General features: G+C 33.9%; 2 protein-coding genes across 6 annotated transcripts; both read left to right on the forward strand.

Annotated features, from left to right (window-relative positions):
- The first annotated feature begins 1,892 nt into the window (after positions 1-1,892).
- On the forward strand, positions 1,893-8,249 carry LOC104107958 (MLO-like protein 1). 2 transcript variants are annotated; one of them, XM_009616893.4, is made up of 14 exons: positions 1,893-2,175; positions 2,541-2,598; positions 2,793-3,022; positions 4,221-4,337; positions 4,425-4,485; positions 4,832-4,926; positions 5,507-5,581; positions 5,666-5,754; positions 6,147-6,196; positions 6,459-6,499; positions 6,703-6,912; positions 6,992-7,059; positions 7,674-7,734; positions 7,828-8,249. In XM_009616893.4, exons 1-14 carry the CDS (start codon positions 2,047-2,049, stop codon positions 8,068-8,070), a joined length of 1,527 nt encoding a protein of 508 aa, XP_009615188.1. In that variant the 5' UTR covers positions 1,893-2,046; the 3' UTR covers positions 8,071-8,249. The 2 variants fall into 2 exon arrangements, with proteins under 2 accessions (XP_009615188.1, XP_009615189.1); XM_009616894.4 differs by having other exon boundaries at positions 5,678-5,754.
- Positions 8,250-14,335: 6,086 nt separating this feature from the next.
- LOC104107960 (ankyrin repeat protein SKIP35) lies at positions 14,336-22,084 on the forward strand. Of its 4 annotated transcripts, XM_033659121.2 has the most exons (5): positions 14,336-14,485; positions 14,701-14,831; positions 15,066-15,720; positions 16,400-16,832; positions 20,860-22,084. In XM_033659121.2, the coding sequence occupies exons 3-5, from the start codon at positions 15,095-15,097 to the stop codon at positions 21,664-21,666; spliced, it is 1,866 nt and encodes a 621-aa protein (XP_033515012.1). In that variant the 5' UTR covers positions 14,336-14,485; positions 14,701-14,831; positions 15,066-15,094; the 3' UTR covers positions 21,667-22,084. The 4 variants fall into 4 exon arrangements, with proteins under 4 accessions (XP_033515012.1, XP_070048069.1, XP_009615191.1 ...); XM_070191968.1 differs by having other exon boundaries at positions 14,701-15,720; XM_009616896.4 differs by having other exon boundaries at positions 14,473-14,562; positions 14,701-15,720.
- The last annotated feature ends 3,869 nt before the right edge of the window (positions 22,085-25,953 follow it).

The following is a 25,953-nucleotide window of genomic DNA, read 5'->3' on the forward strand; positions in this document are numbered from 1 at the left end:
ATTTAAATTATATGTACTGACCGTTTAAATAATTTTATATACTATTAGCATATTTTGACTTCTTATATAAGATTTGTACGATACATGTAATTGCTTTTTGAGTGACATGACGGGGTTAATCTTTTTTAAACAGTCATTGAAGTAAAATTTCATGGTGGTCATTCAATTTTGTGTTCATTACGCAAAAATTACTTTGTGTTCGTTACGCAAAAGTCATTTTTCTTCTTTTTGTTACGTAAAAATCATTCAACTTTGTGTTCGTGATCCAAAAGTCACTTTTCTTTCTTTTGTTACACAAAAATTATTTTACTTTGATTCATTTATCACAAAAGTCACCTTGACTAGATTTTATAATACTTTTACTTGAAAAGTCTATTATGTCCTTGACATTATAAATCCTCTCATTTATGTAATACCTTCTATATTATATACTATATAATATATTTTCACCTAGGTATTTTACTTATAATTAAAAAAAATTAAATTATTTTATTTATTATTTTTATTATATATCCATATATTTAATTTTTTCATGGCACTCAATTTATTTAATCATATTCAAACATGAACATATTTTAAATATAAAAATGATAAAAAATAGTTATTTTTAATATTTATTTAAAATAATAAAAACATTTTTGTTTAACAAATGATAGTTTTTTTATAGTCAATAAAATTTTTAAAAGAAGTTTCAAAGATATTTGTTTTTAATATTAATTATTTAAAGCTTTATCTGTTAATATTATTTATTTGAAAGTATTAATGTGATGTGTCATTTTGCTAAATGTGGGTATTTTATTTATTAAATTAATGGGTATGAACTTGGCTGATAAATCAATGAGCTTTGATTTTTAATTTTTATTAAACATATTTTATTAAGCATGATTAAGAACGTGGACTTGAGATTTGTTCCCGGTATTGTTACTGACAAATTTAATAATGCTACTTATATATCTTAAAAATTAAATGTACGAAATATTATAAAAATAATAAATAAAATAATATTAAGTTATTTAATTATAAATAAAATACCCGGGTAAAAGTATATTATATAGAAGGTATTACATAAATGGGAGAACTTATAATGTCAAGAGCATAATAGACTTTCTAGGTGAAAGGTTTGTAAAATCTTGTCAAAGTGATTATTGTGATAACTAGAGCATAGTAAAATAATTTTTGTGCAACAAAAGAAAGAAAAATGACATTTGATTAAGGAACACAAAGTAAAATGACTTTTATGTAACAAAAATAAAATAAAATGACTCAAGCTATTGCATAAGAAGAGGGAGAAATCATACCCAAGGTTCAAGTCAACCTATTTAACAATAAAAAGGTTCTCAAAATGCAACTATTCCTTCCGTCAAGTTTTCTTGTCCACTGCCATACTAAAAATATACCTCTATTTTTACTTGTCTAGTTTAGAAAATCATTGATCAACCACTATTTTATATCTATTTACCCTTCTTATTATGTTCTACTTATTTCCAATTCATTTTTCAACATATAATAAATAGGGATGATATAGCAAAACCAGTATGTTATTTATTATTTCTTAAAGGGTCTGCCAAGTCAATAGTAAACAAGTAAATTTGGTCGAGCGAGTAATTTGTTAACTTTCAAATTTAATGTCAAGAAATCCTTTCAGATAATCAATTTATTTGATGCCAAATAGCTAAATGCTCACTTTTCCTACAACTATTAGGTAGTTTTGCATTTATTGATGAAAAAAGTTTGTTATATAGGTTTATCTTCACTTCAAAATTTTCAAATTGAGGGGAAAAAAAAAATTCAATATGCATGTGAATAACAGAGTAGTTTAGGAAGTTTCTTAACGCTTAACACCTAAGTTTTGTTTCTTTAATAATATCATCAATGAACCAAATTAAACATTGTCAAGGCATGGGACCCAAGAACACAAGGTGGAATTCTTCTTCTTCTGACCATTCCATTCTTCCTCTATAACATCAACTTTGAAATCTCCTGCAATCAACAAAACATAGTATTTGAGTTGCAAGAGTTTTTAAAAAAAATAGAAACAAATAAAAGATGGCAGGAGGTGGAGGAGACCAAGAAACAAATTTGGAATTTACACCAACATGGGTTGTTGCGTTGGTCTGCACTTTCATAGTTGCTATCTCTCTTTTTGTTGAAAGAATCATTCATTATGCTGGCAAGGTGATGGTTAATCCAACTTCTTTAAATTGACTAGTTTTACGCTGACTGTTAAGTTGAAGGGGAGCTTGGGAGCGACGGTCAAGTTTGTCTCCGTGTGACCTATAGGTCACGGGTTCGAACCGTGGAATCAGCCATTGATGCTTGCATCAAGTTAGGCTGCCTACATCGCACACCCTTGAAGTGCGGCCATTACTCGGACCATGCGTGAATGCGGGATGCTTTATGCACCGGACTGGCTGCGCCGTCTGTCAACCCGTTTCCAATAGTAGTTTGCAGCACAATATTTCTTGATTTTACCCTTAGTACCTGTAATATGTATCATGTCTCTTTAATAATATGAGTTCCAATTGTGATATTTCTGGCAGTATTTGCTCAAGAAAAACCAGAAGCCACTTTATGAAGCCTTACAAAAGATCAAAGAAGGTACAATTTACTTCAATTTCTCTTTGTTATCTCTCTTGAGAGTCTATCGGAAACAGTCTTTTTGACTCCCAAGTAGGGATAAGACTGCTTACATCCTATTCTCCCGACTTAACTTGTGTTGTTGTTGTTACCTCTCTTTTACTTGGTCAAAGTTAAGATATCTGATTAGTTCCTATTCTAAAAACATGATGCAGAGTTGATGCTGTTGGGATTCATATCTCTGCTTTTGACTGTTTTCCAAGACAGAATGGTTAAAATATGTATTCCTAAGCACTTGGCAAATAGTTGGCTGCCTTGTAAAAAGGGTGAAGATGCCAATCAAACAGTCCACTTTCAGACCTCCTCTGGAAATTTCTTCTCTTTAATTCCAGGAGGAAGGCGCCTTCTTGCTGATTCTGCTAATTCTGGTTACTGTGAGGCTAAGGTATGTATAACTAGTAAGTACTATTCTTTATTTGACCTTTGAAAGTACAGACCATGCCTGTATTATATCAGCCGAGTCGATCCGGTTCGTTCTTATTTATAGATAAGGCAAGAGATAACTTATGACCTCGCAACACAATTCAATGTTGGCGATTTCTGATGTGAATTCGATGGTTCATCCCTCCTTCCTACGGGTTGCTCCACCAATTTAGTGTGTGAGTTCAGGGAAAAGCCAAACCACATTAAGTGGGCGTTTGGATATAAGAATTGTAAAATTCCAAAATAGGGAGAAAAAAAATCTCAAGTGAAAATGATATTTAATATTTAGAGTTGTGTTTAGACATGAATATAATTTTGGGTTGTTTTTGAAGTTTTGTGAGTGATTTGAGAGAAAATTTTGATAAAATTTTTGAAATCTTCATGTGAAAATTGAAATTTTATGAAATTTCGAAAAAAAGTAAATATTTTTTGAATAAAATGGAAAAATTTCTTATGTCCAAACGGGATCTAAGTATATTGGATGCAGTCTTACAATTTCTAGCATTTGCTTCCACATTTTGGCTGCAACTGTTGTGCCAAGGCTTCCCTTCAATCAAAAAAATTGTGGCCAATTTTTTTGTCTTTATTTGATAGTTTTTACCTCCAAAAAACAAACTACCTTTTTTTCTCAAAACGCTTTTAGGAGTTTTTCAAGTTTAAAAGTTGTAAAAGAAATTCAAACTTTTGTTTTGGCAAAAACAATCAAACAAACATAACTACTGGTACTAGTCTTGAACTATTTTTTTCGTTCCAAACGCCCAAATTATGAAGAAAAATAAAGCAAACAAAAGGGGAAAATAATTTGCCAATCAAAAAAATAACAGTCCAGTGCAAAGTATATCGCATTCACACAGGGTCTGGGGAAGGAGCGCGCACTCCAAGAAGTGTGATGTAGACAAAGTGACTTCTTTCACGGCTCAAACCCGTGACTTGTAGGTCACACATAGACAACTTTAACATTGTTCCAAAGCTCCCTTCTAATTTGCCAATCAAAGATTAATAAAAATTCTTGCATTTGGGTTCTATTAAGACACAACTTTATTCCATATACTGATGTTTCTGAAGTTCCTTATCATATGCTTTTTTTTTTTGGATAATATTTCAGATTTTAGAATGGCAACTCTGAATTTCTAACTCTTTCTTTTTTTGGAACTTAACAGGACAAGGCACCATTGCTATCTCTCACAGCATTGCATCATCTCCATACATTTATCTTTGTGCTGGCTGTTTCACATGTTACCTTCTCAGCTCTCACAATTTTATTTGGAGGTATAAAGGTAAGTTCTTAATCATCTTGATTTAGTTTTCTGAATTCATTATGCAGCTTAGTTACTTATAAAAATGAACTTGCTCTATTTACACAGATACGTCAGTGGAAATCTTGGGAGGATTCTATCCAGAAAGAGGAATATGATCCAGAAGAAGGTAATGTCTATTGGCTGCTGAGTTTTACATGTCTCCTCTTTGTTACTGAATATTTCTTATTAGTATAGTTCCCTTTGCACTAAACTGGATACGAAGTTTGCATAAGTACTCACAACTCACGAGTTTAAGTTCTGTGCGTGTATTGATTTTTAACATCATCACGCTAAATCGACAGAACAACATTTGATTATTCGTAGCAAGCCTGATACGATATCCAAGAATATATAATAATAACTTTTTACGACCAGTTAAATTGCACTGATAGTGTATCATCAGAATGAAACGATAGCAGCCTAGAGTCATTTCTCTTTTCCATCATTCTAATGAGGATATATTGTGACTGCAGTAATTCGCTCCAAAGTTACACATGTCCAAGACCATGATTTTGTCAAGGGCCGGTTTCTAGGTTTTGGCAAAAGATCAACTTTATTAAGTTGGCTGGTAAGTGGAGAAGTCTTCTTTCTTAAGCATCCTTTTATGCTTAAAAGTGCAGTCCGGTGCACAAAGCATTCCTCGTTCACGCAAGGTCTGAAGAAGGGCCGCACCCCAAAGGGGTGTTATGTAGGCAGCCTACCCTGATACAAGTATCAGTGGCTGATTCTACGGCTCGAACCCGTGACCTATAGATCAAACGGAGACAACTTAACCGTTGCTCCAAGGCTCCCCTTCCATCCTTTATGCTTATTTTCAATTTTATATATATGCGTTGATGATGTGTATATGTCTGTGTGTATATTCAATGTCTTATTACTCAAGTATGGTAGTTAAACTAAGACCATGCTTTACTAGTTGGTATGAAGCAAAAACAAGTTCTTACTTTTTTACAGCAGGTTCATTACAGTGATTGTCTAAAGTTTTTTACACTGTCAGTGTATGTAAGTAAAATTTCTTTAGTATATCACCAATTCAGGAGCATGACCAGTTGTGTATTTCAGCAAGTTGCATATTTCAGATTCTGCTTCTATGCGTTGTCAATATTTTAGGTCTGTTACAAATTTCTATTTTGGTTCTTGATTCTCAGCATTCTTTCGTCAAGCAATTTTTTGGATCTGTCACAAAATCAGACTATACAACGTTGAGGCTCGGCTTCATTATGGTACATTTACATTAAGCACACGTTATACTGGTTTAATATATTTAGTTATTTGATGAAGCTCAACTTTTGCTAATCTTACCTCAGACTCATTGCAAGGGGAATCCGAAGTTCAATTTTCACAAGTATATGATACGTGTACTTGAAGCTGATTTCAAGAAAGTTGTTGGGATTAGGTGAGTTGAACAATGATTACCAAGTGAACAAAATGGAAAGAAAACAAGGAAGCATGTATTAGATTGTTCATAGATTTTGAAATTTTTATCAGCATAAAAAAATTTCCCTAATCAAAGTAAAAGTTTTCCCATCTTTTGTACTAGCAACTTGGAAGCTCCTCTTTGAGGTTACCCGTGTTTTTTCCTCCATGACTAAGATCCTCAGTTTCCTAATGTAACGTATTGTCAGTTCAACATTTCTATTCAAATACGTAAAAGATTCTCAGCTTCGGCACTTATAACTGCATTTCAGTACTTGATGCTTATCAGCTGCTTTTAGTCGGCTAAGCCAAACGGGCAATTAGTTCCTGTTTAAGTTTCAACCTGCTGAAATTTTACATTTACTTGTGCAGCTGGTATCTTTGGGTATTTGTGGTCTTGTTCCTATTGCTTAATGTTCATGGTGAGCTATGTCATTTACTGTTTCATCCCTTTTTCTTTATTATCATAATCAATGTTGCTCGAACTCTCTGAAAACACGCCAAAGTAGCGCATTTTTAGAGGATCCGACTCAGGTGCAGCAGCAATTTTGAAGAGTCCGTGCAACATATATCATAAATGCATTTGATCTTGAGCCTAGAGTAACAGCTTATTTTTGATTCATCACCCCCTCTTTTTTCTCCTATGTATATGTTTCTTATTTCTCTCTCAATTTCTATTTGTAGGCTGGCACACATACTTTTGGATAGCATTTGTTCCCTTTGGTGTAAGTAATCAGTAGTAGTATTAAAAACTACTAATCTTTGTCCCTTTGAGCTACTAGCAGTATTATGGTCGAAACTTATTTGTTGATGCTTCAGATGATTATACTACAGTAGATAAAAAATGGATCCATTTGTTCAATGTTCAAGTGTTAGAAATCATAGTGGTTAGATTCAATTGTTCAAATTCTAAAAGATTGTGGAGCAGCTTTTGGTAGGTGTGGGGACAAAACTAGAGCATGTGATAACTCAACTTGCTGGAGAGGTTGCTGCAAAGCACATTGCGGTGGAAGGAGATTTAGTTGTGAAGCCATCAGATGACCATTTCTGGTTTCATAGGCCGCGAATCGTCCTACTCCTCATTCATATCATCCTTTTCCAGAACTCCTTTGAGATTGCATTTTTCTTCTGGATTTGGGTAATCGATCTTAACAACATACTAACATTAAACTCTTAACGTAACAATTGCTTTAGTTTTTTTTTGTTTTCATTGACAGGCTCAATATCATTTTAACTCCTGCATTATGGGACAAGTTGGTTATATCATCCCAAGACTTGTCATAGGGTAAGTAATAACTTCCTCCTCCTTTCTCCTCTAGCATAGGAAAATTTAACCATCTAAGCGTTATCTAGCTTACCATTCACATCTATCTGAGTCCAAGATGTCTTACCATTAAAACATCCAGACCAACTACGCTATAGTTATTGGGCAATACAAACTAATTGGCCGGTCCGCGGAAACTAATTGCATTTGCTAGCCAAATAGTGTATAAATTTTGTATATTATAGGTATATAAAATGCACATATTTTGTCAGTAATTATTTTTCGGAGCGGCTAAAAATATAAATTTCTCGTAATTTTTTTTATTGATTAAAAAGAAGTGATGATTTAACTAACATCAATTTAAAGACTAACCTCCAAACAATGGCGGAGCCACATTGAACCAAGGGGTGTCAAGCGACACCCCTTCGCCGGAAAATTACACTATATTGCTAGATAATTTTTTTATTTTTATGTATATTTACTATATGTTGAGTCCCCTTGATTTTTTGATATATTTAATTATTTATATTTTGACACCCCTTGATGAAAATTCTGGCTCCGCCACTGCCTCCAAAAGAGTATGAACCAACATTTAGAAGTAAAGATTTGACATATCTAATTGTGTGCTTCTGCAGGGTGTTTGTTCAATTCCTTTGCAGTTATAGTACTCTGCCGCTGTATGCAATAGTCACACAGGTGATCGATCCTCGACCATATATTTACTATTTGGTTTGTCTGAAATGTTTTACTTATAACTTCTCCTAATGTACTATTGATGCATGAATGAAGATGGGAAGTTCCTTCAAGAAAGAAATATTCGACGAACATATACAAGACGGGCTTGTTTTTTGGGCTAAGAAGGCTAAAAGAAGAGCTGTCAATGGCTCCAGCCAAGTTGGACATAAAGAATCATCCCCTTCTACTATGGCTGTGCAGTTATCACAAGTAGAAATACAAGAATCTGCAATGGAAGAGGGCAATGCCGGCGAAATTAGGCCCGCAGCCAACCAACTCAACTCAAAATTAAATTAAGCCAACAACATTTCCCCCATCTTTCAAAGCTGTTAAACTGTAAAGAAGCCTTGTAAAAGTGAGGAACATTCACTTTTACAGTAGAGGGTAAACATATACCAACCCAAGAAAGAGAAAAGAATGGTCAGAAACGTATTGAATAGCTTTCCTAATCTGATTCAATTGAATTATTTGATGCATATTTCAATGCTTTTAAATCTCTAATGTCTATTTCCTACTCCCGAATATCCATTTAGACCAAAAAAGGAGCTAATACACGTCTAAAGCTTTAGACACTAAACTTTGAGCCTCTAATTAATCTATTGTAAACTATAACAATAACAACAACCCAGTATAATCTCACTAGTGGGGTATGAGGAGGGTAGTTTGTACGCAAACCTTACCCCTATCCTGGGGTAGAGAGGCTGTTTCCGATAGACCCTCGGTTCCTTCCCTCCAAGAACTTCCCACCTTACTCTTAAGGTGACTCGAACTCACAACCTATTGGTTAGAAGTGAAGGGTGCTCACCACTAGAGCAACCCTCTTGTCAATCTATTGTATGAACTAATATCGTTAAATCAATCCCAAGAAAGCGACTGACATTTTGTGGCATTAACCGTGGAAAAGGGACAATTTCACTCTCGTTTACATTTTTGGGTTTATAACTTTTAGTTCAATCTGTTGTGGGAAACACGAAAAGTAAAAAGGTGCACTTGAATCAGAAAACTATAGCAACTCGAGAAGTTCCATAACTTCAAAAACAACTTTAAACACCTGAACTCGACGTGCACCTCCAAGTTGAAGAACCGTGGATTAATTTCAACATTACATAAGCTTGTTCAATAGAAGAAACGAACATTTTAACAAAAGTTATAACAGAGAACCCATTATAAATTAATCCACTTCTACAGCAAAAGCATGAGAATCTCGTTGACACAAAGGATTCAGCATCACATAGTGTGCAAGTACAGCAGTAAGGAATTTCTCATTCTTCGGCGGCACTAGCAGCACTTAGATCCACATTGAGGTCAAGAACCTGAAAAAGATATGCAATTGAGTCAACTAAGTTATGTTCTTCAAAATTCAATACAGTTATTACAAATTATACCACCTTCCAAACGATATCTAGTGACTAGAAATACGCTGTGAGTCCTTTTTTCTCTCTGGCCCCATATTACCCCCCAACTCTCCCCCACTTTTTTTTTAACTCCTGGTGGTAGGAAGAGAGTAGCTACTGCCTAGGAAAATCACCATTTGATAAAATAATGGTACATTTAGAATTTGAGAACATTTTGACCGGGATAGTTTCAGTACAAAAGCTCTGTGGGCACTGGTACAGCAACCCATATACCTACACTCCCGTGCCCCTCTATCCCACACAAAAACTGGAGGACACAAGAAGACTCTTGCAACAAAAATGTAGATACTATGACAAATTAGTAGAGCATCAAATCTACTTTTTTGAACTAAAGTGATTACCATACACCAACACCAAAGCAAGTACGTTGCTCATTGATAAAGAAAAAGAAAGAAAACGACATTTTGATGTGATTACTATGATTGTTTACTATGATTTTGGAAAGTGAGATTTGATAATTTGCATGTCGATTTGAGGTCAGAATTGGATGAAATTGGTATGGTTGCACTCGTAGTTGAATGGAAATTCGTAATTTGGTCAGGTTCGGGGTGTGACTGGGGTTGACTTTTTGGGTTGACTTTTTGATTTGAGTTAAAGATCTTAACTTTATCTTTTGGAATCATTTCATATGGTTTTTATTGATGATATTGAGTTATTTTGGTTAGATTCAAGCCGTCCGGAGATTGATACACGGGGGAAAGACTTGTTAGAGGAGTGATTTCGCTTGCCTGAGATAAGTATCTTACCTAAACTTGATTGGAGCACTAGTTGCCAGAGTTATTTGTGATAGCTACGTGATATGGGTGGCGCATATGTGTGGGGTTGAGCCCATGTGAGAGTATCAGGGTATTTATTCATGCTCGGGATAGTGTTTAAGCTATGAATTGCCTTAAATTAATTGTTAAGCCTCATGCTGTGATGTTTCTCTTATTTGTACCTCTGTTGTGAGCTACTTGAGCCGTGTTTGAGGTTGCATAGAGGTTAAATCTCCTGGTTAAGCCTGATAGCTACTATTTTTTTATATGTATTCACCTGATTTGAGCTATGATATCACACTTGCACATGCATCACCTTAGCATGTCACTTATACTACTCCGGGATTATGAAATTCGATGTTCTTTGATCATGTACATGTATTCTTATATATTTGCTTTATGTGTGATATGGTTTGGACTGTGCATGTGACCATGCGGGACGAATTGTGATATTGTGCTTGTGACCACGCTGGGCGAATTGTGATATTGTGCCTGTGACCACTTGTGACCGTGCCAGGCGTATTATGATATTGAGTATGTGACCATGCCAGGCGGATTATGATATTGAGCATGTGACCATGCCTGCCGGATTATGATTATTGCGCGTGATTGGGACGTGCAGCGTGCGGATATGGATCCATCTCCCTAGGGTCACCCTCTCATGTGTCTTCTTGATGGTGTACACACGGATTTGAGAAAAACTGACCAGTGGTTGGTACGGGTATGAAAATTCTGAGAAAAATCTGGCCAGTGTTGTTTGGTTGTTGTATTTCATCTTTACTTGTAATTTTCTTGGTTATTTGCCCGATTTACTTGCATATCATCTTTATATGCCAGATCATTGACCGAGCAAAATACTTGAGTAATTGTGTGCACCAAGATGGTTCTTTCTGTGCTTTATGTTTTGATCATATTATTGTTATGTACTTGTTGAATTTATGAACTGCACAGGTTATAACGAGTATCATTTATAGTTCTTGCCTCTAGTACCTCGTCGAGGTTAGTTATGATACTTGCTGAGTACATGGGGTCGGTTGTACTCATACTACACTCTGCACTTAATTGTGTAGATTCGGGTGTCGGACGCAGTCACCAGTAGCGAAATTGTGCTTGCTGAGTGTCATCGAGAGACGAGATAGAACTGCATCCAGATCGCAGTCTTGCATCTCTTTCCATTGTACTGTTGTCTATAGTTTTAGACAATATTGTTATTTAGCTTTGCAGACTTGCATTTCCATTTTAGAGCTCATGACTCTGTATTTACCAGTTTTGGGGGATTTATCATATATTAGCGTTATTATGTTATATTGAAGGCTTTAGACTTGTATCATTTTGTAAATTCTGTTATTACATTTTATCTTGTTATGTTCGGCTTGCCTAGCAAGTGCGTTGGACGCCATCACGCCCAATTAGTGATTTTGGGGTATGACATGAAAGATCCACCAACACATCCACATCTTAATACTATACAATACATCAAGACAAAAATCAAATATTCATAGCCATTTACATCCCAAGAAAATCCTTCCCGTGATATCCAAACCGTATAGGTATAGTTCTCAGTCATATAATATTCATCATAAAGCTATCTTGTCACTCACTGAGCCATAGATCCACTCCTAGGGACGCTACTAGAAATAAGAGTCCAAAAGTACATACTCACATGATTGAGCCAGTCATTATATTTTAGAGTGAGTTCCAGGTAAGCGCAATACATTAGTCTTCTGATATATGTTCATGCATTCATGATTTGCCAAGCATCTATCTCGCCACTTCAATATTGACCTATTTCCTTTCTTTCTCTTATTTGACCAAGTATATTTCAAATCTCTAAAACCAAGGTCGAATAATGTATTATATTGGTTAAAAAATTCAAGAAAATTAAGCATAGTATTTATTAAGTGAAGAAAAAATTACAAATTAATAGGAGATTGTTGGTAGTTTATATTTTAACAATCTAGTACTTTTGTTTTGTTGAAAAAGCGGTCAACTTCAAAATATAAGGCTACAAAAGTGATATGTGTGGATCAAGCCCAAAAAACGTTTATAGGATTGGGCCCATATTAGAATGACTCAACGCTAAGGACTGTAATTACGGAAAGCCTTCACTCGTGTCACAAAATCATGGCCTTTTCAAATACGACAAGAGGATAAAACCGACATTTGAGCATAGAGAATACAATAGAGATGGGAAGTCGTCATCCTACTCATCCCTCTAAAATAACAAATGCTTTTAAATTATGAGTTGTGTGTACAGTTTTAGTGAAGCAACAAATGCAGTCAATGTACATGAATAAGCTCATTAAAATATTTTAAAAAATAAACTTGAAAAATATTGCTCGATTAAAAAATTGTGCAAGTACCACCAATCCCTATGAATATCATACCTTATTATAATTATAATTAAAAATGATTATAGATGCTGTGGGACCCACTCCAAAGGAATGTGATTAAAATAATTATAAATTCCCGAATATAAATCGCAGCGGAGTCAAAAATATTAGTTAATATTATCTTTCATATGTCAAAATCTTGGTAGATAGAGTCATCCAACACCTATGCTGGTGGGAAGTAACAAATATCACGCAAAATTAATTTTAGTGCATGCAATCTAGCTCGAATATCACGATTATCAATTATAACAATAATAATTGTATAACAATTATAGTAATAAAAAATACCCAAAATATAGAAATTGATAAGTTCACTCTTTTTTCTCGAAAGGAAATCCAAGAATAACCCCATCACAGAAAAATCTATTTTGTCTCATTGTGTTGGTTAGCTGCAGTTTTACAACCTTAATTTATTCTCATACTAAATTAACTTATTAATTTGTCCTTTTTTTTATCGTTTTAAAGTGAAATATAATTTTTTTTAAATTAATTTTCTTTCTCATTTGCTAGAAGTTAATTTTTTTTGCAACTCACCATATTTTTATCTAATTCGTATTAACCTATTGATTTGTCCTTTTTTTCGTTTCAAAAAACTGAAACATAATTTTCTTTAATTGATTTTCTTCATTCAATAGAGTAAAATTAGTTACAACTAATTATATTTTTATTTACTTAGTAGATTTCACGTTTTTAAAATGTCAATTTAATAAATTAATTAGTTAACTAAATTATCAAAAATAATGTTATGAATAATTTTATTTTTATATTAAAAATTATATTTATTTTTTATTATATCACCCTCTAAATGACTACTTTTAAAAATGGAAAAAGTCACTAATAATTCATAATAATTTATGTTAAAATTAGCTTTTATTTGTTCAAGTAGAGTTAGTCAATATTTATACTAGTGAAAGATAATAAAATTATATAAAATTAATATAAGTTGACCTGAACACTATAATTATACGGAAAAAAGAAGAAGAAGAGGAGTATAATTTTCTAAGAAAATCTTTATGATGGCCTCCTTTTCAATTAAAAAAGAGAAAAAAAGGACAAAGGGGTTAGGGGGTTTGTTTTGTGTAATGATTGTAGAGAGAAATGGGGAGAAGGGTTTGGGGGTGGGGTGAGAAGTGGGGCCCATGGAGGGGGGCAACCTTTTGTGGTGTGTTGTTATAGTAAGAGGGACTCTCACTTTCATGACTCAGTAGTCAGTCCACTCTTGTCTGTCCTCCAATTTTATTTTGTAGTTTTCTCTTTTGCTTTTTCATCATAATTCTTAAGCATATTAGAAAGAACAATGACACCTGAAATTATATAAAAATAAAAGCTTTTAGATATTCAAGGAAAATATTCGTACTGTCCTCCATTAAATTATTCTGATGAAAGTTATAGAAAGACATTTCCTCCCTTTCGATCTTTTTTAGTTTTGGAAACGAATGATTCCTTTTTTTTTCTTTTCTAATAACAGTATATCTCGATTTGTTTGTGAGTAACTCGATTATTTAATTAGATATATGCTACATGATAAAAAAAATTACCTAATATTTTATTTATTTTTGTTAAAATTTAAACTTTATATTTTAAGGCTTGTATCCAATTTATTGACCTTTAAATTAGACCATTGGGGCACAAAAATGACTTATTTTTGTGGTTTAAATTATAAGGATATCTCAAACTCAAATAGTATTTTTGAACATGTGAGAGGCTCAATATGAGGGAACGAGAAAGAATTTAATAAAATATCATAGAAATATAATTTTACGTGATGATAACATAAATATTTTTACAATATGATGTATTTTAACCAAGTGTAAGTTAGTAGTAATAGATTATCTATAATTATTCTATACTATAAGTAGTTATTTATTGTTGTATGTATGATACTTTAATTTGATAGAGTTTCGGATTTAAAATAAATTGATTCCTCAGATTTTTATTTGTTCTTTTTTATTCTGTTAAAGGTGTTAAGATTCCGTGAAGTAGAAATGAAAAAAACAAATCTGAAATAAACAAATGTAAACTTGCAGGAGAAAATTGACAAAAAAAGAGAGAAACACATAATAAAAAAGGGGCAAAATACTCTTAACCATCCAAGAACAACAAGGGGCACATGGTTTCTCACTTTCTCCCCCACTAGTTGTTATATCAGGTTTCTTTAATTTTTCTTCTCCTTTATTTTCACTTTTTTTTCCTCCTTCCTTCATTTCACCTACTCCCTTTTTTGTGGTAATAATTCTATTATGTAAGCTTATTTTTGTGTAGTTTTCTTTAAGAATCTGTCTATTAAATTGAATTTTTTTGGGGGTAAGTTTTTTCATTTCTGCATACCCTTTTCGTAGCTAATGAGAATCTGTTTCCTTGTAGGTTTTGATTCTTTGATAGTAAAGGGGTTTTATGGTGAACTTAGGAATCTGAACTTTTGGGCATAGCTTGCTGTTATATGTTGATTTGGGGATTTTCTTGGATCCTCTAGTTTTGTTGAAATGGATATCAAGGTCTGATTTTTGTTTTCGCTTTTGTGCAATATGATGGAGTTTGATCTTTCATTGGTGTAAATTTGGGGCTTTTTTGTGTGTTGGAAGAGGAAAAACCAATTTTGGGTTTTGTCTAAATTTTGCTAAAGGGAGAGGCTTTGCTCAAATTTTGAGATTTTTGTGTGGATTTTTCATCTTATTTTACCTTATGGGTGTTTCTTGGAAGAATTGATTGTTTAGTTGTTTGGTGGACAGTTTTGGGTGTTGAATTTGATTGGTCAAAAATGGAAGAAGACAGAATAGAAAGTGGGATCAAGATTAATACAGAAGAGTCTCAGTGTTTTGAGATGGAAGTGGAATCTTGTGAGACTGGAATACCTGGTTTGAGCAATGAGAATGGTGAAGGAAGCCATGGAAATGTGGTATTTTCGAGAGAATCTCCGCTTGTAAGTAAAGACTTTAGATCATCTGCTATAGTTGGGGGAGGAGGAGGGTGTAATTGTGGAGTTAATAAACTTAAAGCCAGATTGTCTAGTTCAGACTGTGAGGTTGGGAAAAATGAGAAATCGGGGCATGAGAAGAAGCTTAATAGACAAGAGAGGATCGAGTTAGGGCGATTGTTTCAGGGTGCTGTGAGTTGCCATGACTGGGAGCTCGCCGAGAGTTTGATTCTACTGGCGGATCCCCTGACTCTGAATGATGCATTGTGCATTGCTTTAGATTCGATATGGTTTTTAAGTACACAAGAAGAGTTATATGGGATAACAGGGTTGATTAAGAAGATCATTTCTAATGGTGCCTTTGATTTCACTCGGGCAGCCCTAAGGACTTCATTTCTTGCTTCTTGTGTTTCTGCTTGCCAGAGTCGAACTATGAGCCTCGCGGATACCGTGACTGTAATGGCACAAAGGTCAGAGATTTTGCCCTTTTCCCGTTACATCATTTATGTGATTGAAGTTGGACTTTTCTCACATAAACTTGAATTTACTTTTTGATGGTAGAATAAGTCCAAAGGATATTGAATTTTCCATTCGATGTTCTACCATCTCTTAAATATGCATATCTGGTAAAATTAGTACAAATACTGCGTATTGTTTGAAATCTTAAGTTCTTCCAAAACCATGAATTTTGGATTTCCGCTCTGCACGTAGGTCTAGAAAGATTTTCTTGTAAATCTAATTTCTTGCTGGCATGCATACTGACCTGACCCTAAAGAGTCATATCTGTTCACTTGAAAGAGCATCTTACTAGCTTCTCAGTCTCGAACAATCTGTGAAATTCATATCTGCCCAAAATTCTTAATTCTTACATTTCTACTTTCAGTCTTCTCCAGACATGTAAGCATTAAGAACATGCATCTGCTTATTGGTAAAGTAAATAAAGAATCTTGATATAATTTTGCTGTTCTGTTGTTATTATTTCTGCATGTTTAGGATTTCAATTGGTAATGATTTAAGAGTTCGAGTTTTAACTTTTGATATATTTTTTTTTCCCTTCCCTTCCTTTTTCACTTCATGTCTATTTTATTCTTATGTTGGGTGCTTGTGTTGCTCAACTTTTGGCTGGATTTTCACCGCTACTCTTAGCAGGTTGCATGAACGACTTCAAGAGTGCAATGGGGATGAAGTTTTGAAGGCAGAAGCTGGTGCTAAGGTTCAGAAGTTCACTGAATGGGCTCTTAAATGTATTGGTTTCCATTCCCGCTGCCAAGGGAACAGGGATAAAGTTGGGCATAATGCTGCTGTTGAAATACAACTACAGTTGTCGGCTTTCAAGACTTTCCTTGATCTTGCTGGGAACCACCTTACAGGAAAGGATTTCACGGAAGCATTTGATGCAGCTTGCTTCCCGCTTACGCTCTTCTCTAGTTCGTTTGATCCGGGCTGGGCATCGGGTATTTCAGCTACGGCAATCCAAGGACTGCTTGGCATGTTGGTGGAGGGCGGTGCGGACAATGTCAACCAATGCTTTCTTGAAGCATCTCGTTTTGGGAGCACTGAGCTTGTCCGCATTCTTCTCCAGGTATACTAGCATTTACAATATTTGTTTTGTACCTTTGCTTTTAGAAAGACGTATCCTCCCTTTTAGTCAGATTTACTTCCTAGTATTTTTCCAAGGTTACTGTGTTTCTATGGTGCTTGATATATTAGGTTTCACTTGTAATGCTTGTATTGTTTGACATTCTTTTTTTCTCGCCCTTAACTTTCAGTCAGACTTAGAAAAGTACTTTTAATATTTCACTCCAGTTTCACTTCGAGAAAAAGCAACAGAGACGTAAACAAGTAAAGAAAAATTTACATATACACCACAACACCGACGAAGATCTCAAGTTGAAGTGATTTCCTTAATCCAGTTCTTCTCCTAGTGCGAGGGCAGTTAAACATCCAAATATAGTGCAGCATGCTGGAGTGACTTGTTAGGTAGAAAGTTGATTGAAACTTCATTAGAGTGGTGTCTTTTTGGCCTTTATTTCTGCGCGAGAACTCATTACCTCTACTAATATTCTAGTAAGTTACACCATAGCATTGAGGTTTGAAATTGGTATATCCTAATGAATTAATTATTGAGAAGATTCATCAGAGTTCCACTATTTTTATGCTGGTTGTCAACCTATCGCAATAGCACTGATAATTCTACAATATTCAGTAGGCATTGTGTTGGATATGGACAAACATTAAAAACAAAAATCTTGAAATGAGAAGACCATGGCTTGAGCTTCACTAGGACGAAATTGTAGGTTTTTGTATATAACTAGTTACGTACGGTGCAAATAATGTTAGGACTTCCATCAGTTCTTTAGGTTCAAACATCACATATAGAGTTCAATATGTGAGCGTCAATATACAGATTAAGAAAGCATCTAAAGTAATTTAAAGAGAGAATAAAAGTTAAAATATATAATTAATTCCTCAATGTAGTAGCAGCATCTCCCTGCTGTGAAAAAGAATAGTAGGATTGTCCCCTTTGTTCCTTGTCCTACTTCGAACTCACTCTAGAGAAGGAAATTGGAGATCTGTTCTTTCTGGTGTGTCAGAGGTGTGCTAAAGCTCTGAATTTAGGTATAAGCATGGAGCTATGCTCCGGTTATGAGGTGTTCTAATTCATAGTAAGGCATTGGCCATGGCTCATATACACTAACACTAGGAGAGGAAACTGTTAAACAAAACATATAACAAACAAAGGTACATACAGACCCGCACTACACATATATAGATTGAGTGTATGAGAGAAATCGTATGGATGATCATGGTAGTGGTCTGAAATAGGAAATGAGAAGCTTAGTTAAAAATCTAGTCACCAAATCCTTGCATTAGAAACTTATAATCTGTTAGGAACCTAAAATCGCATTTTTGCATCTGAATCAATAATTTAAAATGGTCATTGAGGATTGAGCTTTGTAGGCCACTTTTTACTTTGCTATGTTTGACTTTTGCTTTTCTTTCTCCCCCATTCATTTGTCCATATATTATTGTTTGTGGTAATATTTTTTTTTCTCGTAAGTATACAAGATTCTTTTATTTTTCTCGTCATTTGTACCTTTTTCACTAAACTGCAAGCTTTAATTGTACTTTGCAGCTAAAGTGCTAGTAGACTTGGCACTTTTATGTTTTTCGCCTTTAACAATGTTGGTTTTCTTCTGAATGTCATTAGAAAATGACACAATTGATCATGTAAAAAATGTGTTTTCTACTTGAAAGAAAAGAACAAAAAGGTGGGATGTAGTTTCCTGATGGTATTCAGTAACGTGGGGGTTTAACTCCAAATACAACAACTATGCTTCAGTCCCAAACAATTTGGGATCAGCTGTATGAATCTTCGTTGACCATGTTTCTCCATTTAAACTCATCCCAGGCCAATATCATACAAACTAGAAATGAAAAGTAGAAGTACTAGAAGTTCTCTATATCTTCTACTGGCATATAAATCTCTGACAAGGCTAAAGACTCCTAGAATATCATTTTCGATCCCGACGTGTTTCGAATGCTTGAAGGCCCGCTGACACGAAGTGCCTAAACCGTGAAAACGGGATTGTGGGAGAGCAATACAGCATCGTGCAACTAGGCGGCAGAGATGGAAGAGTTCAAACACGTGAATAAGAAGCAAGTGGTCTTCCTTTTAGATCCTTTTGATAGAGGCATATGACCTAGAGTAGACGTACTAACATGACTTAAACATCCCAACTAATTGGTATTGCCCATATAAATCTTTTTCTTCCATTTTGCCCTATCTTTTGCTAATTACAAATGGATTCCAAGAGATTATAGGTTTTTTAAGACAACTTCTTTCCATGTAATTTTATGTTTACCTCATTCCCTTTTAACATATTCACTCACCCTGGGTTCACATCTACGAACTGATGCATCTGGAGGTCGACGCAGGACATGACCGAACCATCTCAAACAACCTCTCGTTTTTCCTTTATATGTGCTACTTGTACCTTTTAGCGAATGTGCTTATTTTAATGTTGTCTTATCTTGTATGACTGCACATCCATCAATATTATATCTTTGAGACACTCACCCTGGGTTCACATCTACAAACCGATGCATCTGGAGGTCGACACAGGACATGACCGAACCATATCAAACAACCTCTCGTTTTTCCTTGATATGTGCTACTTGTACCTTTTAGCGAATGTGCTCATTTTAATGTTGTCTTATCTTGTATGACTGCACATCCATCAATATTATATCTTTGAGACACTCATCTTGTGGATGTGGACTTTAGCTGCCCAACATTCACTCCCAAATGTTTCTTAGGATTTGATGTCATGCGCATGTTTGTGTAGTGACAACTGTTCATGCCAAGAATCCACTGCAACTTGGATAGGGTCCCTAAAATTTAATGTCCTTATTTCCTAGGTTTTAACCTTGTGACTGCCATAGCATCTTCAAAATCGTTGAGTTGTAATGCCACCCCTCTGTAGCCACTGATATCAACATTGCCTCTTTCTATCTATGAATTTAACAATGGCCTTTCAGAAGCCTAATCGCTAGGAATCACATCGTGTTGTTGCTTTCACTGCTTCACATCCCACAAAATGGTGATGTGAGTGTGCACGCGCGCACGTGTTGGAGTATGATCACTGGTGGAGTAAGAAAGTAGACAAAACGAAGAGCAAATGACCAGGTACTATCATCAAACAAACAACGTCCGGTGTATTAATATATCAACGCAAACCCTCAAATTTTGTTTATGGAAATTAAACCTTTTTCCTCTTTAAATATGGCAGCTAACTAATCTATAAACTGGCACAGTGGTATGTCTTTATTTTCTTTTCATAAGGTGAAAATAGGAAAATGAGCTAGTATTTTTTTGTATGCCAAAGTTCATTTAATTTGGCAAGGGAGAAGTTGGTGATATTGCTAACTTCATTGATGTTCAGCTACTGGGCATTACTTTGTGTTTTTGTAAGCTATTCTATTTTGGATATTCTTAATTGCTTCTCTAGATTGGGGGCTTTGTGGTGGTCCAGTTGAGTGATTGTGATTGGCATGAGAACGATCCACTTTGGGAAGGGGGGGGGGATTCCCGGGGGTGGGGTTGGGTTTGGGGGGGGGGGAGTAGAGGGACTAAAATTAATTGAAGTTGTAAATGTTGAGTTATTTGTCTTGCATTATTGATTGAGGTGTACTATAGTATGGTTATATTTGCTTTGGCAACTGATAAACAAATGGGTTTTATGTTGTCAAGAATATTCTGCTGTTTTAATTTGTTTGTACTTCAGCCCACTTATGCTCGATGTCCTGATGAAACATCATGATTTTGATGCTGGTAAACTTGTATAATGTCGGTACTGGTCTTGTTTTATTACTTCCACTTGGCAGTCTTATTGATTTATACCTCATTCTGGTCAGTCGTGGTGTTTCTCTTATTTATAATGCTTCTTTTCACCACTTCTTTGTATGATTGCCGAGGCTTGAATTTAGGAGAAAAATTTTACCTTGATATTTTCTTATTTGTTTGTTGCTGTGTTCTCTTCTCCTGGCATATTGGAGGGTAGAGCTGTCTATCATCCTCATCTTTGCTTGGTTGTTTTCTCTCATAGATTGCTCAAAGGAATAGCTTGGACGTTGATGTCGACTTGGCTCTGGGATTCGCCTCCCATTATGGTAAAATTGGAACTATGGAATGTCTAGTGGAAGAAGGGAATGCGATGGCTTTCTTGGGACCTTTGATGAGAGCTGCTGAAAGGGGCTGCATTCAGGTAGTTGACTGGTTTGTTAAAAGAGGTTGCAGAGACATGGAACTATGTCTCGCCCTCACAGCTGCTACCTCCAGTAGTCAGGTTGAAGTTGCCGAATATCTCCTTCCTCACGTTCCTCAGCATGTTCTTGCTGCCCTAAGTATCGAGATTCTTAAGGCTGCTGGTGAAAGAAGTGGCGGATCTCTCGATGGTGTAGCATTTCTCCTAAGTTCAGATTTCCTTGGTGATCCAGCTGCAACTTATGCGGTCGCCGACAGCATCGCTAAGTCGGATGACGAGGCTGTCGCTCCTGAGCTCAGGTCTTTCCTTCGGGAGCATTGGTCGGAAGCTGCTTTCTCAGACGGGCTTAGGCAAGGACAAGAACACTACTTGAATATCGTGCGTATTTTGAAATGGGGGGAATCTCCCGTGTGTTTGGCGGATCTTCCCGGGCCCTTGAGAGTAGCAATAGCATACCTGCCGCTGTATAGGGAATGTGTCAAGGCAGGGGGTTGCTTGTTATCACAAAGGCTTAGGGGGCAGCTCGTGGAAGCAGCGAAAAGGCTTGACGGCGTCGTGTTGGAAGAGGTAAACCAGGGAAGAGAATTATTGGCTGTTTTGGAGCATCATATTCCCCCATTTTTGGTAAATGCATCCAATGGTGCTTAGGATGATAGCATCTTTTAGATTTTGAAAAAATTTCACCTCTCTTCACTCTCCCTTCACAAAGTACAATAACACAATAGTTGGTGGGGTTGAAGGTGAGCAAAAAGTCCTCAAGGTTGGTCAATTATCTGAATGAACCAGTTGTTGGCTTAGATACATAAATCTGCAGGGAGTTTGTACAATGCATATTCTGATGTGTATGTTGAGTAAACTACATTCAGAAGGCTGGTAACGCGAATGGGCATACACGTTGGCTATTTTCATGGCGCTTCTCCTTCTTTATCCGGTGTTTACACTAAACCAATAAATACATGACATGTCTTTTCAATATCTACCTTTATCACTAATTATGATGAATTAACATATATTATCACTTCAATTTACCACTTAATCATGGTAAAGTAATGTGCTTTGGTGTAAACACTGGGTATCAGTTAGTTTTTTCCTTTTATTTAATCTGCTGCAGCTTATCTGTTTATATTGCAGCTCCAGGAAGTTAACTGTCTAGGTTTATGGAGTTCAGAGTGTGATCCATCTGTTAAGCTTAGTATAATTCATATCAGAATATCTGAAAAAAATTGGAATTTTTCTCACTTATGTTCTACTCAATTGGAACAGGGAAATTTCTTTCTAGCCTTTACAAATCAATACTCTGCTCACTTTGGAATTTGTTTTTTTGTTTTTTTTTAAAAAAAAAACTCAGGTTGAACTATCATAACTTTTGTAAAGGTAAAGAATTTATTACCATTTGAAGGTAAGGCTGTCCAACGGGATGGACCGTCCTGCGTCCCGTCCCGTCCCACTTAGTTTTAAACGGGATGGGCCCATGTTAAACGGGACGCGGGATGGGACAGGATGGCCGTTTTGTTCCGTTTATCTCGTCCCGTTTCGTCCCGCCTATCCCGCTTCGTCTTGTCTCGTTCCGTCCCGCGTTTCTTTTTTTTTTTTGGGTTAATTTTGGTGTTTACTTTACGTGTTCTATTTTCGTATTTCATTTGTGTTTTTAATTTTTGTGTTTAACTTTTTTAATTTAATTTCGTATTTAAATTATGGCACCTAAGAATGTATTTGGCGTATTTAAAAAAACTAGTAAAAAAGGTAGTAAAGATGAAAGTAGTAGTAATCCTAATCCTAGTCCTAATCCAAGCCCTTCTCCTAGAATTAGAAAACATATAGATGAAATGACTCATGTTGATGAAACTTCATTTTTTCAACCCCCGCATGTTATAATATTAATTTTGGAGAACAACTAGATCATGAAACTTTACAAAGACAATTTGGCAATGTTATTTTTATTGAGGACGAAGAAAATGAGGATGAAGAAAATGAGAAAGAAGAATTAGATGAAACACCCACTAGTCCCGCAACATTGCCAATTCTAGAATAATGTGCGAGAGAAATTATAGATAAGTTACAACGAAGTTATATAGGAGCTTACAAATATTAGTATGATAATTTGTAATTGGCTACTAAGAGGCCTAGTTCAAACAGAATCCTTCCTAGAAGCTGGCTGCGTGGATTAGGTGCTCTTCAAAAGAATTATATTTGTATGTGAGATTTGAAAGTTCTATTAATAAAATAAAAGGTTCTAAGTGTTGAATGTTTTGTATGAATTGTCTTACACTCTTACTTAGTTACTTAATGGCTTGAAATTATATTAAATAAACTATAACTCTATTATAAATTTATAATTACTAGAATATTTCATTACAAGTCTTTTGTTTTAATATTTTATAATTTTTTACTTAGTTTCCTAATTTTCGGTTAATTTTTAAGTTTATTAAATAAGTCAAAAAACTAGCTGTTGCAAACTTTAAAAATTTAGTCATTGTCAAAAAAATAGTCGTTGCCAAACTTAATGCTTAAATATATATATATATATATATATATATATAGTCGTTGGGCTTACTTAATGCTTATATATATATATATATATATATATATATATATATATATATATATATGTTTAAAACTTATATTTAAGGCTCGCGAACCCGTCCCGTCCCGTCCCATCCCATTTGTTAGCGGGACGGGATGGGCCTACCGTTTCGTCCCGTCCCGCCACCATCCCGGCTAAATGTCGTCCCGTCCCGCCACCGTCCTGGCTAAATATCGTCCCGTTCCGTTAATTTTGTCCCGTCCCGTCCTGGCTAAATATCGTCCCGTTCCGTTAATTTTGTCCCGTCCCGTCCCGTCCCATCCTGTTGGACAACCATATTTGAAGGTAGCTAAATGAGTGAAAACGTAATAACTAAATAAGTTAGTTTTTATATTATTTGTATTTATCTATATTATATAAAAAGTTGGACCAAGTGGCAAGCTATAACAAAGCAACTTGTCAATTTTAGGACAATATTAATAATTAAAAATTATAAATAGAATCATAATTAATATAAGTAGTTGAATGAATCTTATACATAATCTAAATAGATTTTAGACAAATCTAATCTATATATATATATATATATATATATATATATATATATATATATATATATATATATATATATATTTGTATCTATATCTATATTTATATCTATATATTGATCCACTCATAGATTTTCTTCTCTATTAGCTAGAAATATGGAGGTAAGAAATTAGTTAAAAAAATAAAAAATATATAAAGACGTAAATTTAGATAACCTATGACTATTTATAATTTGGAGTAAGTTAAAATATAAAATAAAACTAAAATTTACTTAAGATATTAAAGATTTATTGACTTTCAAAAATAAAAAATTTCAAGCAAAAAAATAAAATAAGATCTTAAATAAAATATTCAAATTATTAATCATGTAAGAAAAATAAATTAAATAATCAGTACAAAATATTTTAATAACAAAAATAATAAAGTCATATTAATATTGATAAATCGGGTAAATGAATATTTTATACGTAAATATTACTACAACATTTAGATATATATGTTCAAACAATTAAGAAATATTTTTTATGATTAATATTTGAATTGAGTCCGGTTAGTTTAAATTTGAAAGCATAACATAATGTTTTGAAAATGCAGTCCAATCTAAAAAATAGAATGAGATGAGATTGTTTTTTGAAATATGATAAGAAAAATTATATTTTGAAATATGAATAATAAAGTCAAAGTTACTATTGAAATATTTTTTTGATATTTATCTATATTATATTAGAACGAGTATGGTAGAAATAAATATTAAATTCAAACAAGCTAATGAAAAGCCCCCGACAATGTATAATATTAGGTATTGAATAATCTAATAGCAAAACTAAAGAATAAATAGAGAAAAAAAAATTCAGATTTTTATCATAGAAAAAAGGGTAAAACTTATTTAAATTTGGGATGAGAAAGTTTTTTATATAATGATAAGAAGGTCATAATATGGATAAGTCCACATAACTCAAGTCTAATAGATAAAATCAAAAACTAAAAATATTGAATAATAAAAATAAATTAGAGATAATGTGAGGATATTTATAAATCATAAGTTTAGAAAATAAAGTAAATATACAATACTTAAAATATTATTAACAAATTTAAATAATTTAAAATTTTCGAGCAATATTTTTAAAATAAAATAAATATTTATTTTATGATTAAAAAAATTATATATTTATCTATATAATATTAAATAATAGTAGTTGATAATGATATTAAATAATGTTACAAGTTAATGAGCCACATAAAACGTAATAAGACTACATATTAGATAAAAAATAGCAAAATTAAAGAAAATTATTAAAAATTTACTATTAGAAATGAAAGGGAAAGACTATTTGAATTTGAGATTAGAAAGTTCTTAAAATTATGATGAGAAAACTATAGAGTATAGATATAATTTAACTTATTATGTAGTAATTAAATTAAAAAAATTTAAACTTTCATATTAAATATAAACGGGAAGAAGAATTCAATTTACTTTATTTTTGAAAATAATATTAAAACAATAATAATTACAATTCTTATTAGATTTATAACATATAATAGATATAATGTGATTCTATCCACGCTTTAAATTTATTTGATAAAATTAAGTAAATAAATAATACTCGAAAATATTATTGATAAATTTATTTGATTACTATATGATGTGTATCATTTGATTTTGTATAGATTTGGTATATTTCTGTACACTACAATAAATAATAAAATAACAACTAATCTTTCTTAAAATAATATGATATATTAGATCATAATATTATAAGATTAATATTCTGTCAAATTATCCGCACATTGCGCGAATTCTAACACTAGTTACTACGTACCTAATAAGTGAGCAGCTGAAGCAAACAAAAGACGGATTAGAA

This window comes from Nicotiana tomentosiformis, chromosome 12 (assembly GCF_000390325.3).
Source record: "Nicotiana tomentosiformis chromosome 12, ASM39032v3, whole genome shotgun sequence".
NCBI lineage: Eukaryota > Viridiplantae > Streptophyta > Magnoliopsida > Solanales > Solanaceae > Nicotiana > Nicotiana tomentosiformis.